Source organism: Engystomops pustulosus, chromosome 7 (genome assembly GCF_040894005.1).
Source record: "Engystomops pustulosus chromosome 7, aEngPut4.maternal, whole genome shotgun sequence".
Lineage (NCBI taxonomy): Eukaryota > Metazoa > Chordata > Amphibia > Anura > Leptodactylidae > Engystomops > Engystomops pustulosus.
Window position 1 is genome coordinate 19,254,373 of NC_092417.1, and position 18,727 is coordinate 19,273,099.

General features: G+C 45.1%; 2 protein-coding genes across 2 annotated transcripts; both read right to left on the minus strand.

Annotated features, from left to right (window-relative positions):
- Positions 1-780: 780 nt before the first annotated feature.
- LOC140070055 (olfactory receptor 5V1-like) lies at positions 781-1,737 on the minus strand. The gene has a single exon (XM_072116383.1). The coding sequence runs from the start codon at positions 1,735-1,737 to the stop codon at positions 781-783; it is 957 nt and encodes a 318-aa protein (XP_071972484.1).
- A 4,510-nt stretch (positions 1,738-6,247) lies between these two features.
- On the minus strand, positions 6,248-9,396 carry LOC140070056 (olfactory receptor 5V1-like). The gene is made up of 2 exons (XM_072116384.1): positions 8,489-9,396; positions 6,248-6,290 (listed from the first exon to the last, which is right to left on the minus strand). The coding sequence occupies exons 1-2, from the start codon at positions 9,394-9,396 to the stop codon at positions 6,248-6,250; spliced, it is 951 nt and encodes a 316-aa protein (XP_071972485.1).
- Between the last annotated feature and the right edge of the window lie 9,331 nt (positions 9,397-18,727).

Sequence of the window (18,727 nt, forward strand, 5' to 3'; positions counted from 1 at the left end):
CAGTTTTGGAATTGAGTTACTGAAAAAAAAAAAAAAATTTTGATCCTGCTTTCACCCTCCCTGTCTCCTACCTGAAATTACTTTCTATGTGGTAGCTCTTTTGCAGTGTCCCAATAAATATTGCATGTATATTGCATGAGGGTTTCTACTTGAATCAAGAGCACCAACAGAGTTACCATAAAATTAAAGGAACACCCAAGTCAAAAGCAAAAATGGAAATGGCCTACGCGTTTTAGGTGAAACGCGTAGGCCAATTCCATTTTCACCTATGTGTCATCATGAGCTGTTGTTCTTTTTACTACATGGATGAATAACTAAAGTTTGAAGGATTTTACCCACTTCTGGTGCAGAGTGCCACAGTTTCTTTCCCTACTGCGTGTCTAGTTTAAACAATGGTAAGTGTGGGATCTGAAAGAAGAGATTTTTATCTTTAATATTGTACTACAATGTGTCTCTAGGTAGCCTAGAACCAAAGATATGGATTTCTGAAGGTGAAAATAAGGTGAGAAGAATCCTATTTGCCTTATTATTATCATTATTATTATTTTTATTAATAATAATAATATTATTATTAGGGGAGATTTTTTTTTTTATAGGTAAATAGTTGAGACCACATAAAAGTAGAAATACCCTACCTTAGGGGGCTAGAAGTTTTAAACCTTGTGACGGGTTTCATTTAAGATATCGGATCATCATGATCCACAGACCCACCTCATGCTTGGGGTACACAAGGAAATTGTAACAAAACTTGATTCATAGCAGCCAAAATAAATCACTGAATCAATGAAAGTGAAGTTTTATATTATGCATAGTTTTTCTGAGAGCTTCTTTTATGTCCTTGTTCCTTATACTGTATATAATGGGATTCATCATTGGGGTCACCACCGTATAGAGGATGGTCACAACTCTATCCTGCTCTGCCGAGGAAGCAGATCTTGGATGTAAATGCATAAACATGATACCACCATAATAGAGAAATACCACTAGTATGTGAGAAGCACACGTCGAGAACACTTTTTTCCGGGCATTATTATTACGAATCCTTAATACAGTTATGGTAATGAAAAGGTAAGACACGATAATGAACAAGAAAGAACCGAGAGCAACGAAAGCACCAGAAATGTACTCCGCCACCTCATTGAGCCAAATATCTTGACAGGAAAGTCGGAAGAGTGGGGGCATTTCACAGAAAAAATGACTAATGAGGTTTGATTTACAGTAGGGAAGCTGAAAAGTTAAAAATGTGAGAATAAAGGAGTTTACAAAGCTCAAAACCCAACAGCCGGTCACCATACCTACACACAGTCTCTTGTCAATGATTGTTGTGTAATGTAAAGGATTACAAATAGCAGTATATCTATCATAGGCCATGACGGCCAGAAGAAGACATTCAGTGCCACCTAAAGCCAAATGAAAATACATCTGTGTTGCACATCCCACAAAGGAAATGCTTCTGTCCCGGGATATTGTGTTTGATAAAATTTTAGGAACAACAGTGGAGGAGAAGCAGATATCAATTAACGAGAGGTTACTCAAGAAAAAGTACATGGGGGTCTGAAGTCTTAAGTTGAGTCTTACAACAATTATCAGTACGAGGTTCCCCGATAAGGTAATCACGTACATCACGGAAAACATCAAGAAGAATAAAACCTGAAGACTAAAAATATTGGAAAGACCCAGAAGAATAAAAGTTCTCACCGCAGTTTGGTTTACATTGTCCACAGCCTTGTTCAACATTATATTAATTTTGGGATACAAGGTTGAGGTTGGATTTACGAAGAGTGTAGTCAATGGAGGTTGCTGCAAAATTCATACAGAAATCTAGTGGATTTGGTCTACATTAGTAAATTATTGACATCAAAATTATTTTTAAAAAACTACATTAAATGCTAAACAAATACAGTAAATTTTACAAAGCTAGTGTAGCAGGATCCTCAACAATTTATATCATATGGAAAGTCAAGTTGGTCTCCATAGTCTACTAAAGCTATAACTTGTAAGTTTTCAGATCTCTGATTTGCGATTCTTTCATTGATGTGGTTACGTGAGCCCAATTTTAAAGGTACTAATAACACGGCTCTTTCAGGTGACTTTAAATAATATTCCACACGTTATTCTATTCCCTGTGAGAAGAGGCCAATTAAAATATTGCAATTTGTTTAGAATTTGCTTTGATATCTTGAGACCATTAGCTCAAGTAGTCAAGCAGTATTGTCAATGGAGAAAGGTTATTTTAGTAAAGAGATCTATTGTCTTGGGCCAGTTTTAGATAAAGTAGAAACATTTTATACGAAATGAAAGTTAATTTTTACCAGGGTCTTACTGTAACAAATAGATTGTTCTCTAGAAGATCCTTTTTCATAAGTTATTGGAAGATAAGCTTCATAGAAAATCAACCATCAAAATCCATCCTGATAAAGCAGGGAGATTTACTCATGGATCCAGGCACACGGTGCCTGGATCCATGAGTAAATGTCCCTGCTTTATCAGGATAGATTTTGCTGATAGATTTTGGACACTGGTAATCTTATTATATTTGCTAACATGGCCTCCTTCCAAATAAAATCAACTTTTAAAATCATGCCAATGAACCTTATAGGCCCTAAGGGCCATTACTAGAGTCCCTCCATGCTGCAGAATCACAGGTTATTAAAGGAGCACTTCCCCCTCCCACTCTGTGCTGAAACTACCTGTATTGTAGTGAGATTACATCAGGGAGAGGGAGGGGGGAAGTGCTGAGAGAGCAGGAGGGGGGAGACACTCTAAGAGCCTCTAAAGTTACGGTGCAGTGGGGCTCTAATTAAGTCCGTAGGTCAGGCTTCGCGGACCCAAAACCGAAAAGTATGCTATGAACCTAAAGTTAATGGTTCAGGTATACTCAACACTATCCACAAGGACATATAAAAAAATAAAAAATACTAACTATACTATAAATTACAAAGACATAAATCATATAGTATTCAACTTACCAACATTTGATGTAGAAACTTGATGTACTACAATGTAATGTCGTTCCGGGTCGCGGGCGCTCCCCGGCTCCCATCAATACATTACCCATCCACGCTCCTGCTCCAGCTGCCGGACTTGCACGTTCTCACTTCCTAGGGTGCGCACCGGCACTCTGGTATTTAAAGGGCCAGCGCACCACTAATTGCGCTGGCCTGTGCCTCCTGCGTTCCTGTGTGTTCCCATGTATCCTGTGTTCCTGCTCCTGTGTGTTCATGCTCCTGAGTTCCCGTGTCCAGCTTTCCTGGTTTTTCAGCATTCCTGAGTTCCCATGTCCTGTGTTCCTGTGTCCTGTGTGCCTGTGTTCTCTTTTCCATCTGCCTGGACCTCCCGTTGTTGACCCCGAATTGGACTTGACGTTGCTTCTCTGCCGCCTACCCTGACCCTTTGACTGGACCTGACCACGAGAAAGTCTGGTATATCAATCTTAGTGGCTAGTGAGATGAATGCACTCAGGTTAGAGGACAGGTCACGCACCGACAGCACGTCTTTAAAAAAAGAGTTTCAGGACAGGTTAAAGGTCACAGTCAGGGATGCATCCTTCCAGGTGAGTTTAGAGGCCACAGTACAGAATCAAACCGTATAGTTACCAACAGATGAGTCCCCTTGGTGCAGGTTCAGCAGTGCAGTCCCAGCTCAAGACGCACATGCAGGTTCCTCCACAACAGACTGGAATTCTGTCAGGAATGCTGTGAGAGTAGCCGTGACCAGATCGTCCCTGTTCCAGAGAGGAGTAGCCCAGGCTAGGGCCTTTTTGGAGAGGGGACTGATGACAAATGCCACCTTAGACCATTTTGTGACAAATTGAGACAATATGGGGGTCATTTACTAAGGGCCCGATTCGCGTTTTCCCGACGTGTTACCCGAATATTTCCGATTTGCGACGATTTTCCCTGTATTGCCCCGGGATTTTGGCGCACGTGATCGGAATGTGCGCATTGGCGCCGGCATGCACGCGACGGAAATCGGGGGGCGTGGCCGAGCGAAAACCCTACAGATTCGGAAAAACCGCCGCATTTAAAACAATAAAAGTGTCGCTTGGGACGCGCTTACCTTCACTTGGTCCGGCTCGGTGAAGTTGAGTGCGTTCAGATGCTTTTCAGCGCAGCAGCGCCACCTGGTGGACGGCGGAGGAACTACCTTGATGAATCTCAGCCGGACCCGAATCCACCGCAGAGAACGGGCCGCTGGATCGCGAACTGACCGGGTAAGTAAATCTGCCCCTATAAGTTTGATGTGCAGGGAGCACTGGGTGATAAAGCCCCTGCAGAACTTGGGGTCTCTGTTATCCTTTGACGACATGGAGAGTCTCAGCCTAGGTTCAGAGGCAGGAGGAGTAGCAGGAGGAGACACAGGAGCTTGATGCTGTTGCTGAGTAGCCATCAGTTGCTGCAACATGGTGGTGACTTTACCAATCTGTTCTCCCTGCACAGCAATCTGCCAGGCCACAACCGTGGTAAGATTAACCAGTTTAGACAGCGGGACCTTGGGGGGTCCATGGCCGGATCTTACTGTCAGGCTCCAAAGGTAGTATACCCATTGGACCACCGTGGACGATGACGTAAGCCAACACTTGGGACCGGAGTCTAAGTGTCACCCGGTCTTCACCAGAGCCCACCGCAAAGCTGGTTGGATTTGCTGCGGCATGTTACCACCAGGTTGTTCCACAGGTGCGGCTTTGTCCGCGGTGGCAGCCAAGGCGAGGTACAGAGTTGGAGTTCTAAACATAGAACTACTGCAAGTGCAACACTGTGCAAAGCCAAAGCCAGAGTCATGACTTCGGACTTTAGCAAAAAGTCTCATAAAAACTCTCATAGTAATTCCAGTCCCCTGCTGGTCTATGTGCTGAAACTTTTTATACATCTTGAAATTTTTTGGGGACTTTTTATAAAAAAAAATCCAGACTGAAAATAGACTATAAGAACCATTATTAAAGGGCCAAATCCTATGTTGTATACGCTTGGATATGGATTAAAATGTTAAATATTTATGATATTTTGAAAATGTAAAAGATGTAAAATGAGTCACACCACAATATAAAAAAATCCTGTATATATATTTTTTTTTGCAGAAACAATAAAGTTTATTTATAAAAAGGGCCAAATACAATTAAATGAATCTGATGGACACTGGAGCTCCAAAAATAGACATAGAACTGTCCCAAGGAGCCGCATATTTATATGTTACCTTTATAGTGTATATGATATTCTGTTTGCATAACAATGAAAAATATGAGAGAATCAATGGAACTTAAAGTAAATAATGCCTATTTAACCACCACCCAGAGAAGGCTTATATACTGAAATGCATTGTGTACACATACCGTATATACTCGAGTAAAAACCGACCCAAGTATAAGCCGAGACCCCTACTTTCAACACAAAAACTGGGAAAACCTATTGACTTGAGTATTAGCCGACGGTGGGAAATGCATTGGTCACAGCCTCCCAGTATATAGCCAGTCAGCCCCTTGTAGTATATATTCTGCCAGCCACTGTAGTATATAGCATGCCAGCCCTTGTAGTATATAGCCTGCCAGACCCTGTAGTATAGAGCCTGCCAAGCCCCTGTAGTATACAGCCTTCCAGCCCCTGTTGTATGCAGCCTGCCCAGCCCCTGTAGTATACAGCTTGCCCAGCCCCTGTAGTATACAGCCTGCCCAGCCCCTGTAGTATACAGCCTGCCCAGCCCCTGTAGTATACAGCCTGCCCAGCCCCTGTAGTAAATAACCTGCCCAGCCCCTGTAGTATACAGCCTGCCAGCCCCTGTAGTAGGAAAAAAAAATAACACTGTACTCACCTTTCCGACGTCCCCCGTAGGTCCTCATCTGCCTCCGATGCTCCAGGCGCCTACTCGGGTCCTACGGTCCTCTTTGGATTAATCCGCTCCACTTCAGCTCCTGTTCAGGATGTTCCATTCCTCTAATAACGCTACTCCTGCTCCTCTTCTGGCTTCCGCTCCCGTCTTCTGTCTTCTGTAACATCGTGCTGGCCGCCGCAGTTGACGTCATACTAGGCGGCGCCCGGGAGAAAAACATGGCGGCGCCCAGCACGATGTTACAGAAGACAGAAGACGAGCGATGAAGCAAGAAGAGGAGCCGGGAAGCCAGAAGAGGAGCCACGATGACATCGGGGGAGCAGCGCTGCGCATCAGGGCCTCCGGAGGGTGAGTATATAAGTTTATTATTTTTTAAGTCCATTGACTCGAGTACTGACTCGAGTAAAAGCCGAGGGGACGTTTTTCAGCACATTTTTTGTGCTGAAAAACTTGGCTTATACACGAGTATATACGGTAGTTTTCTACTATAGAATAGGATAGATATGGATAGACGGACAATTTTGCCTTTACAAAGAATGGAAAGGTCTGTAATTTTTATCAAGAAATCACATTTTATAATTTTTTAACGTGTATTTTATTGCAAACAAAATCTAATTGCAAACAAAGGCTTCTGTATCAAATATTGGGGCACATTTACCTGTCCGAGTCGCGATCCCCAAGGTGCGTTCCTCAATTATCCTGCACGTTGCCGCAATCCACGTAGATCCTGCCCCCGATATCCTGCATGTGTCGCTCCCCGCTCAGGTCTGCTGGAATTCACCTTCTTCTTCCCGATGCATGTAAGTGCTTGGCTTGCGACACAAATTTGAATGTTTAATCCCGCGCTTAGACCGAATCTGTTGGATCGACTGACGGCACGCCTCCCCCCCCCCCCCCGATTTCAGTCGCCTGAAAGCCGGCGCTGATGCTCCAAAATCCGATCCCGTGCGCCAAAAAATCCTTCTAAATGCGGCGCACATAGGAAATTGTTGGATATTCCGACGATAGTGCGGTCCATGGACCTTTAGTAAATGAGTCCCATTAAGTTCTGTTTTTTCATTGTATCTAATATTTATTTCTTGCAATGAAACTCTAATTAATTATTTAAAAATAATACAGTGTGATATACTGCCATTTTTCCTTATATCCGGCCTCTTACAGTGGAAGTGTACTTATGATAAAAATGATTGACCTATTGTGATGGGGGAGTTAGATTGAGGAAGGACAGACAAATCAGGTCAGTAGGCCCAAAGCTCCAGTCCCCCAATGCCCTGCCTGCTTGCATCTGCATATCCTAAGAGATATGGAATAACTGAGAAGACTGTCCCTCCCTGTGGCATAGTGGGGACATGAAGCAGGACAAACAGGTAATTAACAGGATGGTGGAAGTCACAACAAAGATAGAATGTAAGGCACAAAATAGCAGATACAAAGGAATAGTCACAAAATGAGAGCAAAAGCTGAATAACCAGAAGTACAAATAACAGAGTAACAATCGCGCAGACAAAAGAGCAGGTAAAGTGAACTGCTGCTGATCCAGTGCCAGCCAGGCTGCATAGGCGTTGTAAATTCAATCATCATCCCAGCAACTAAGCCACTATTCACACTACTAAAAAAAAGATACACACAAAATATGAATAAATATTTATAAAAATACAACGATATTTTCCCATATAATAAAAAAATTCCACCGCTACACTACAAAAAGCATCGCCATAGCAGCCCCGTTTGCCCGAGACTATACATATTATATATCCAAATGACCAAAACAAAATATGGAATTCATTAATAATGTTCATTTTGAGTTAATTTGAAAATTAAAAAAGTACTATAAATCACAAAAACAAGCCTTTTTCCACTTTTAACACAAAATAAAAATGAAAAAAAAAACATAAACTTTTATTACCTTTTTAATTAGCTATATGTGTCCCAAAAAAAAGCACTGCAAAAAATGTTAAGGTAGCATGCAAAAAAAAAGGTTATTGCCCTTCAACCGACGCTTGCGTAAATTCGCTAAAAATGCCTGGTCACTAGAGCCTTTTCAGGCCACGTCACTAAGGGGTTAAATACCTACTTTAAAACTTGACACAAACTTAAACTCCCACGGTAGTCAGCTCCAAACTTCTCCCACCTGACAGTGGACCGGCCAGCCGCGCTCGGTGTGCCCAAGGCAAAGGCATATACTTGCAAAGAAGAAAACGGAAGAAAACTCCAGCGCAGGCTCCTTGGACTTTATAAAATCAACTTTTCTTTACTCAGCATACAGCATAGACGTACATCGGGTAAAACACAATAGGTTCTGATCTACGTGTTTCGGCTAAAAAGCCTTAGTCTTGATCAAGACTAAGGCTTTTTAGCCGAAATACCTACTTTAGGCTTGGTACCAAGTGATCCAAAGGGGTACAACTGTCTTGCATGCGTACCCCGTTGATTGGTCAACACCAGCTTTGTCATTAGAGAGAAGCAGGTACTTTTTGTAGTGGCAAAGTAACCACGTAGCAACCAATCTGTGTCAAACCGAGCCATGTGGGTAGGTTCTATGCAGTGGGAAAAGGTCTTATGTGATATTTGGAATACAATTTTGTATATTACTTTTTGAGAACCATACGTTATTCATCCATGTCAATGTAGGAAACATTTTCAGTGGCTTAGTTTTCTCATTGTCTTTTTGATTGATTTCTTAATATCCTTATTCCTTATACTGTAGATCATAGGATTAAGCATTGGGGTGACCACGGTGTAGAGGATTGACACAATTCTGTCTTGTTCAGGGGAGTAACTAGAACGGGGGCGTAAATGCATGAACATGACAGTTCCATAGTACAGGGCAACTATTGAAATGTGGGAAGCACATGTTGAAAAAGCTTTCCGACGCTCTTTAGGGGAGCGGAACGTGAGGACAGTCATTGTAATAAAGAGGTAAGATACTGATATTAATAAACATGAACCAAAAGCAATTACAACTACTGAGATGTACTCAGCCACCTCATTGAACCAGATATCTCTGCAAGAGAGTCGAAGAAGAGGAGGCATCTCACAGAAGAAATGGCTGATCAGGTTGGACCTACAATAAGGTAACTGGAAGGTAAAAGCTGTTAGAATCAATGAATTTAAAAAACTTACAACCCAGCAACCACCAACTAGCAATAAACAGAGTTTTGCGTCCATGATTACCATGTATTGTAATGGTTTACAGATAGCGGTGTACCGGTCATAGGCCATTACAGCCAATACTAGGCATTCTGTAGCTCCTAGAGCCAAATGGAAGTACATTTGGGTAGCACATCCCAAATAAGAAATACTTTTGTCCTTAGATATGGTGTTTATCAACATTTTGGGTACCACCGTGGATGAAAAGCAAATGTCGACCAAGGAAAGATTACTTAGAAAAAAGTACATGGGGGTCTGAAGTCTAGAATTTAGTCTCACCACAATGATAAGGAGAAGGTTTCCTGATAATATCAGTAAATACATTATCAAAAAAATAACAAAATACAAAATCTGTAGACTAGCAATATTAGATAATCCCAGTAGGATGAATTTGCTCACAGATGTTTTATTGGTGACCCCCATAATCTATTTAAAGAATGTTCCTTAAAATATAAATACAAATTTAAAAAATGCCCCAAATTTTAAAAAAGAATACACAGATTTCTTTGAATTTGGAAATTCAGATTTTCTTAATACAATTCTTCACTTGTTTTCTCTGAAATGTGAAATACTGATCATTCAAGCAACTTCTGCTAAAGAAACCTGTCGGCAATGTTTTTATATAACATCTAAAAAAATTACTGAAGCTTTTTGTTAGGATCCTTGTGGCACTGGCCCCATCTTCAGCAATGAGGCCCCTGAATATGTGAACAATACAAAACCAGGACTTTAAATAAGATTGTTTAAGGATGTGTAAGCATCTCCTTTAGTCCCAGAAGTTTGCTTAGATACAAAAATAACTTGGCAGAATTACGAGTCCCAGTCTTATTAAATGCCCCAGTGATTAGAGGCTCTAACTTTAAATTTAATAATTATAAAATAAATAAAATCATTGTCTGGTCCATATAAAATAAATACTCAGTTGAAATTTTGGCTCTAAACTGGTGCTCCTCAAAGTTTCTCAACTTTCAACAAATTACATCAAAATTATACGCACACACTGTGCAGCATTTGATTAACCCCTTACCGACATGTGACTTTTTAGTATATCACACGTTGGCTATATGTGTATGGAGAGGGCTCCCTTGCTGAGCTCTCTCCATGCAAAGTGAGTGTTTGCTGCATATTGTCACACCCATGGGTAGCATGGATCCAGCAGGGTGACCAATCAGGTGTCTTCTCCTCCTCTGTATCTCCCCAGCCCTTCTCCATTGATATCTGCAAGCGGCTCCAGGTTTCACCTTGCTATAAGAACAACTTCCCTTCTCCTCTTCCTTATCCTCCAAAACTGTTCCCTGGCCATGCAGTACCTGACCACTAGTCCAGCAACCAACCCTGTCAACCATATGTGGACTGGCCTGATGCCTGTTCCTCCTCTTCTTCCCCACCAATACATCCTCTATCGTGACCAGAAGAGCTTTCTTGAGCAGATGTAAAATGGATATTGTAGGGCTGACAATGACATCATCATTTCTGACCGTATTAGTGGCATAGTGGAAGCAGTGCAGCATTGAACAAATTCCCCTCATAACAGTCCTGTTGTTGCTGGTGAAATGTTGTTGGTAACTACTTCAACTTACCTGGGTGCTCTGGACCAGGAATTCTACAATCGCCTGCTGTTATTCACACACTCTTTCCAGCATATGAAAGTGTAGTTCCGTCTGGTTGGTGTATCACAGATGATCTTATATGCAGTGGCTGGGAAGGCTGTGGCTGCTTCATCAGGTCTGGGTAGTTGGCAAGGAACCTTTGCACCACTTGGTTCAACACATGCACAAGGATATGCATCAACCCGTCTCAGCCTAAAGCGGAAACGAGGCTCCCGCTGTTGTTGCACACAACCTTGCTGGGCTTGAGGTTCAGGGACAGCAACCACTCGTCTGTCTGCTCCTTGCTCCTACTCCACAGTCCCCTTGTGGTGTGGTCTTTTGCACAGAAAAATGAGTTTCAGCACAACCTGCTGCCATTTCCCCATGGCTTTGCTAAAACTGGTGGTACATGCGCTGTGATGACTGCATGGAGAGGTGGTAGCAAAGTAGGCAGAGGAGGCAGCTGGAGGCAAGAGTGATGTCTGGCAAACCTGAGTGGGGGCACAATGTGATCCAAAGCGCTTTTTGCCTCAGAATCAGCCACTATTGTATTAACCCAGTGGGAAGTTAGGGAGATGTAATGTCCCTGCTCATGCCTACTTGTTCACGTGGCACTTCTGAGGTGCACTTTGGGACAAGGAACACTTGATTTTGTTCACAACCTGTTGGTGCAGGATAAGGTTGGCCTGCCAAGAAATGTAGTGGTGCCTGGGAACTACATATTGTGGGACAGCCACCATCAGATTTTTAAAGTGTTTCCTCTCCACTAGCCTAAATGGGAGTATTTCAAAGGCCAGCAAAATGCTCTTATACAGGATCAGAGCTTGGGATGCTCCACGATTTAGGGAATTGAAAAATGAATGGATGGTGTGGACAGGGATTGTGATGGAGCTGCTGCTGGGGGTTGTGGGGATGGTGGTGTCATATATTCCTGATACAGGGAGACAGGTAGCCTGGTCCTTCAGGGGGTGATTGCACAGGACGAGCCAAATGAAGCAGCAGAGGGAACCACAGCTTTCTGCAACCATTTATCTGCAGTTTATGTTAACTTTTCAGGTACCTGGTCATACAGGAGGTGCTCAGCTTGTTCAGTCTTTGTCTTTATGGCCTTTATGGGCAGATTATGGCTTAGTCTTTATGGTGGCAAAGCATGCCAATGTCACATGTTCCTTCTTCTGTACTCTGCGAGAACAATGCCACATACACCCTGTGGTGGGGCATTTGTTTTCTTGGTCCCTGAGCATGCTGGGTAGTAGTAGGGATCAACATGGCCACACTGTTTACCATGTAATTCACCAATCCCTCATCTTTGTGTGACCTATTGGGGTCTACAAGCATATGCTGCACACCCTAGCGCCTACTTACACCAGAGGAACTTAAAGCAGATAGAGACAGAACACAGTGGGGCAGATTTACTTACCCGGTCCATTCGTGATCCAGCGGCGCGTTCTATGCGCGGGATTCGGGTCCGGCCGGGATTTATTAAGGTAGTTCCTCCGCCGTCCACCAAGCGGCGCTGCTGCGCTGAAAAGCATCGGAACGTGCTGGACTTCACCGAGCCGGGCTGAGTGAAGGTAAGTGCAAGCTCCGCAACAGATTTTTTGTTTTAAAAGTGGCGGTTTTTCTGAATCCGTCAGGTTTTCGTTTGGCCACGCCCCCCGATTTCTGTCGCGTGCATGCCGGCGCCGATGCGCCACAATCCGATCGCGTGCGCCAATATCCCGGGGGAATTCAGGGGAAATCTGCGCAAATTGGAAATATTCGGGTAACACGTCGGGAAAACGCGAATCGGGCCCTTAGTAAATGACCCCCAATCTCTCTTGCGGCATCAGCTCCATCACCACAAACAGCAGAACCAACATTACTATGGCCATGAGAGTTCAAATGAATGTTAATCATTCTGACTCTTGAGTCTTCTGAAGTTTTAGCTAGTAAGTAGAGATGAGCGAGCACTAAAATGCTCGGGTACTCGTTATTCGAGACGAACTTTTCCCGATGCTCGAGTTCTCGTCTCGAATAACGAGCCCCATTGAAGTCAATGGGAGACTCGAGCATATTTCAAGGGGACCAAGGCTCTGCACAAGGAAGCTTGGCCAAACACCTGGGAACCTCAGAAAAGGATGGAAACACCACGGAAATGGACAGGAAACAGCAGGGGCAGCATGCATGGATGCCTCTGAGGTTGCTTAATCGCACCATTATGCCAAAATTATGGGCAACAGCATGGCCATGACAGAGTGACCGACTGAGGCTAGATAGCATCTAAAACATCCAATAATTGACCCTGACACTATAGGGGACGGCATGCAGAGGCAGCTGCAGCAGTGGCAGGCTGGAGAGTCTCATGGCGACATACCCTAAATGGACTCAGGTTTCACCAAAGGAGGTGAAATGATTTCCTATGTGAACAAAAGGTTGACAGTATACTTAGTCGATAACACAGCATGGTGGCGACATAGTGACCAAGTTCCATAACGTATCTGGTGAAACACCCGAAAAATGAGCCTGACACAGCTCTTTTGATAAGGGGACGACATGTGGAGGCAGCCATGGAGACGACTTCCATGATTAAGAGCGACAGTATGGGGCATTCATATTGCGCTGCTATGATTGCAACTTCAGATCTCCAGCATGGCAGCGACAGATGGGCCAAGTTCCACTATGTATCTGGTGAAACACCTGAAAATTCTGCCTGACACAGCTCGTTTGATAAGGGGATGATGTGCTGCATATGCTCTCGTGCTCCAGCGTCTGCGGTATAGAGAGTTGAAATGAGACATTGGTGGACGCTGTGGAGGATCGTGGAGGCAAAATGGACAGGAAACAGCAGGGGCAGCATGCATGGATGCCTCTGAGGCTGCCTAATCTTGGGATGGAGCTGGCGGTCCACTGCCAGGCGAGCTTGTCCAAGCCCCTGTCTCTCGGCTCCTCCCCACCCAAAATGGGCCTGGGGGCCAGAAGCGTTTACTTTGAAAAAATTATAATTTTAAAAGCAGGCCGGGTCGTTTGAATATTTCACCTAGGAATAATGGAATAGCATAGTGGTTCTATTTTTAATTGTTTTTACGGAAATGGTTCCATGATTAAGAGCGACAGTATGGGGCATCCATATTGCGCTGCTATGATTGCAACTTCAGGTCTCCAGCATGGCGGCGACAGATAGGCCGCGTTCCACTATGTATCTGGTGAAACACCTGAAAATTCTGCCTGACACAGCTCGTTTGAAAAGGGGACGATGTATGGAGGCAGTGAACTAGTAGTAGATTAAAGGTGCTGCAGTTAAAACTATGTTAGTTGGATCTTGAGATGGAGCTGGCGCTCTGCAGCCAGAGGAGCTTTCGCCAATCCAAGCCCCTGTCTCTAGGCTACTCCCCAAACAGCACTTCTAATAACCTTTTGTATAAGATCAAGTGTAGTAGCGTTCTTATAAGTTTAGGATATGGCGGGTGAGGGGAATGTAAACAGATGCGCAAGAAGCGCTGAAATAATATTGGTAAATGATAAAAGTTTGCCAGTATATTTTGTGGATAACACAGCAGGGTGGCGACAAAGTAAACAAGTTTGATGTGGAAGCCATGAAAACAACCCAAAATTCTGCCCGACACAGCTCGTTTGATAAGGGGACGATGTATGGAGGCAGTGAACTAGTAGTAGATTAAAGGTGCTGCAGTTAAAACTATGTTAGTTGGATCTTGACATGGAGCTGGCGCTCCGCAGCCAGGCGAGCTTTCGCCAATCCAAGCCCCTGTCTCTAGGCTACTCCCCAAACAGCACTTCTAAGAACCTTTTGTATAAGATCAAGTGTAGTAGCGTTCTTATAAGTTTGGGTTCTGGCGGTTGAGGGGAATGTAAACAGATGCACAAGAAGTGCTGAAATAATATTAATGAATGATAAAAGTTTGCCAGTATATTTTGTGGATTACACAGCAGGGTGGCGACAAAGTTAACAAGTTTGATGTGGAATCCATGAAAACAACCCAAAATTCTGCCCGACACAGCTCGTTTGATAAGGGGACGATGTATGGAGGTAGTGAACTAGTAGTAGATTAAAGGTGCTGCAGTTAAAACTATGTTAGTTGGATCTTGAGATGGAGCTGGCGCTCCGCAGCCAGGCGAGCTTTCGCCAATCCAAGCCCCTGTCTCTAGGCTACTCCCCAAACAGCACTTCTAAGAACCTTTTGTATAAGATCAAGTGTAGTAGCGTTCTTATAAGTTTAGGATATGGCGGGTGAGGGGAATGTAAACAGATGCGCAAGAAGCGCTGAAATAATATTGGTTAATGATAAAAGTTTGCCAGTATATTTTGTGGATTACACAGCAGGGTCGCGACAAAGTTAACAAGTTTGATGTGGAATCCATGAAAACAACCCAAAATTCTGCCTGACACAGTTCGTTTGATAAGGAGACCATGTATGGAGGCAGCTATATGGACGACTTTTGGAGGCAGCTATGGCGATGACGTGTGGAGGTAGCAATGGAGACAACGTGTGGAGGCAGCTAAAAAGACGACGTGTGGAGGCTGCTATGGAGACAATTTAATTTGGATAGTGCCTGTATGTGGCAGTCCAAAAAAGTTTTCAAACCAGAGGAGCAGGTAGGTGGTCCTCCAGAAAAATTAAATAAATTGAGTGCCTGTATGTGGCAGTCCAAAAAAGTTTTCAAACCAGAGGAACAGGTAGGTGTTCCTCCAGAAAAATTAAATAGATTTAGTGCCTGTATGTGGCACTCCCAAAAATTGCTTAAAAAAGAGGACTGGATAGGTGGCCCTCCAGAAAAATTAAATACATAGAGTACTATAGCTAGAGCCAGTTGGCCCTGGAAAGATTTTGCTTGTACCGTGGGTCCAGGAGAGTGAATACCCAGTAATCGGTGCTGGAATAAATTCTTTGAACGCGAGGGTCACGGGATAGGCAGCCTAGCATGAAATCTGCCATATGCGCCAGAGTCCCAACGCGCAAAAATTCACTCCCCTCACTGGCCTGACTGCCCATTTCCTCCTCCTCCAACTCCTCCAACTCCTCTTCTTCTGCCCATACACGCTGAACAGTGAAGGACTGAACAATGGTCCCCTCTTCTGTCTCGCCAACATTCTCCTCCTCTTCCTCCTCATCCTCCTCCACCTCCTCCGATATGCGCTGAGAAACAGACCTAAGGGTGCTTTGGCTATCACCAAGGGAATCTTCTTCCCCCGTCTCTTGTGACGAGCGCAAAGCTTCCGACTTCATGCTGACCAGAGAGTTTTTCAACAGGCCAAGCAGCGGGATGGTAAGGCTGATGATGGCGGCATCGCCACTGACCATCTGTGTTGACTCCTCAAAGTTACTCAGCACCTGACAGATATCAGACATCCACGTCCACTCCTCATTGTAGACTTGAGGAAGCTGACTGACCTGACTACCAGTTCTGGTGGAAGTTGACATCTGGCAGTCTACAATCGCTCTGCGCTGCTGGTAAACTCTGGATAACATGGTTAATGTTGAATTCCACCTCGTGGGCACGTCGCACAACAGTCGGTGAGCGGGCAGTTGGAGGCGGCGCTGCGCTGCCCTGAGAGTGGCAGCATCTGTGCTGGACTTCCTGAAATGCGCACAGATGCGGCGCACCTTCGTGAGCAAATCAGACAGATTGGGGTATGTCTTGAGGAAACGCTGAACTATGAGATTTAACACATGGGCCAGATATGGCAGATGTGTCAGTCTGCCGAGTTGCAGAGCCGCCACCAGGTTACGTCCGTTGTCACACACAACCATGTCTGGCTTCAGGTTCAGAGGTGCCAGCCACAGATCAGTCTGCGCCGTGATGCCCTGTAATAGCTCTTGGGCGGTGTGCCTTTTATCGCCTAGGCTCAGCAGTTTGAGCACCGCCTGCTGTCGCTTAGCAATGGCACTGCTGCTGTGCCTAGAGCTACCGACTGATGGCGCCATGCCCACGGATGGTAATTCGGAGGAGGGGTTGGAGGAAGAGGAGGCATAGTAGGCCTTTGAGACCTGGACCGATGTAGGCCCCGCAATCCTCGGCGTCGGCAGTATATGAGCAGCCCCAGGGTCAGACTCGGTCCCAGCCTTCACCAAGTTAACCCAATGTGCCGTCAGCGATATATAGTGGCCTTGCCCGTCAGCACTCGTCCACGTGTCTGTGGTCAGGTGGACCTTGTCAGAAACGGCGTTGGTCAGGGCACGGATGATGTTCTCTGACACGTGCTTGTGCAGGGCTGGGAAGGCACATCGGGAAAAGTAGTGGCGGCTGGGGACCGAATACCGAGGGGCGGCCGCCGCCATGAGGTTTTGAAAGGCCTCGGTCTCTACCAGCCTATAGGGCAGCATCTCCAGGCTAAGCAACTTGGAGATGTGGACGTTGAGGGCTTGGGCATGTGGGTGGGTTGCGCTATACCTCCTTTTGCGCTCCAGCGTCTGGGGTATGGAGAGCTGAACGCTGGTGGATGCTGTGGAGGATCGTGGAGGCGAAGATGGGGTTTTCGCACGGGAGGTGTTTGGGCCGTGGTCCTGGGCAGGGGGCTGACTAGCAGGTGACACAGGGGAAGGAGCAGTGGTGTGCCCAGCCGGAGGTGAACGGGCTTGGTGCCATTGAGTGGGGTGTTTAGCATTCATATGCCTGCGCATACTGGTGGTAGTTAAGCTAGTAGTGGTGGAACCCCTGCTGATCCTGGTTTGGCAAAGGTTGCACACCACAGTGCGTCGGTCATCCGGTGTTTCTTTAAAGAACCTCCAGACTTCTGAAAATCTAGCCCTCGCCACGGGAGCTTGACTACGGGCAACATTTGGCGCTGATGCAACAGCTCTGGCCCTGCCTCTCCGTCTGGCCCCACCACTGCCTCTTCCAACCTGTTCTGCTATAGGACTCGCCTCCGTCTCAGAAGCACTGTGTTCACCCGGCCTATCAACCCAGCTTGGGTCTGTCACCTCATCATCCTCCGATTCCTCAGTCTGCTCCCCCCTCGGACTTCCTGCCCTGACAACAACTTCACCACTGTCTGACAACCGTGTCTCCTCATCGTTAGACACCTCTTTACACACTTCTTCCACTACGTGAATAATGTCATCATCACCCACAGACTGCGACTGGTGGAAAACCTGGGTATCGGAAAATTGCTCAGCAGCAACCGGACAAGTGGTTTGTGACTGTGGGAAGGGTCCAGAAAACAGTTCCTCAGAGTATGCCGGTTCAAATGCCAAATTTTGCTGGGAGGGGGCAGACTGGGGGGAAGGAGGCTGAGGTGGAGGAGCCGGAGGAGTGCTGATTTCGGTGACATGGGTGGACTGCATGGAAGACTGACTGGTGGACAAATGGCTAGAAGCATTGTCCGCAATCCACGACATCACCTCTTCGCACTGTTCTGGCCTCAACAGTGCTCTACCACGAGTCCCAGTAACTTGAGACATGATGAACATAGGGAGTGTAACTCTGCGGCGTTTCCCTGCTCCCTCATGAGCAGGTGGTGTCTCACCCCGCCAGGGACCACGGCCTCTGACCCCTGCAGTAGTTGGACGCCCACGTCCACGCCCTCGTCCTCTACCCCTAGCCCTCGGGTTAAACATTTTCCAAATTAAAGTGTAAACTTTTAATTTTTTTTTTTTTTTGTGTTTATTTTTTTTTATTTTTATTTTTTTTAACAAAACGATGCTATCCTATTGCTATGGCTAGTTTCTAACCTACACTGACAGCACACAACTGGATTTTGTGCTGTGCCTGATGAGTTTGAGCTATAAAATGAAATAAAGGTAAAAAAAAAAAAAATCAGCAGACTCTGCCTAATTCTAATCAAACCCCTAATAAATTGTCCCACTTTGGTGTTTGAGGTGGATATGCGTGTCACTAAGAGCTAAACACAACGGTCGCAGGTCTCCCAGCAAATTCCTCACAGTATGGTACTAGCTGCACTACTAGTGCCAGCAAGGCCAGCCACAAGCAAACAAAAAAAAGGAAAATATAACGCTATTGGAGGCCTAAGTAAGCCATTGGGGTTCTCCTATGGCTATTTTGTAGCCTACAATGAAAGCACACTGCTATGCCAGATGAGTTTGAGCTATAAAATGAAATAAAGGTAAAAAAAAAATAAATCAGCAGACTCTGCCTAATTCTAATCAAACCCCTAATAAATTGTCCCACTTTTGTGTTTGAGGTGGATATGTGTGTCACTAAGAGCT

Coding starts and splice junctions, on each gene's coding strand:
- LOC140070055 (XM_072116383.1), bottom strand. CDS start 1,737: ATGTTGAACAAGGCTGTGGACAATGTAAACCAAACTGCGGTGAGAACT.
- LOC140070056 (XM_072116384.1), bottom strand. CDS start 9,396: ATGGGGGTCACCAATAAAACATCTGTGAGCAAATTCATCCTACTGGGA. Junction 6,291..8,488: donor ATTAAGAAATCAATCAAAAA/GACAATGAGAAA, acceptor ACTACCGTATAT/ACTCGTGTATAAGCCAAGTT.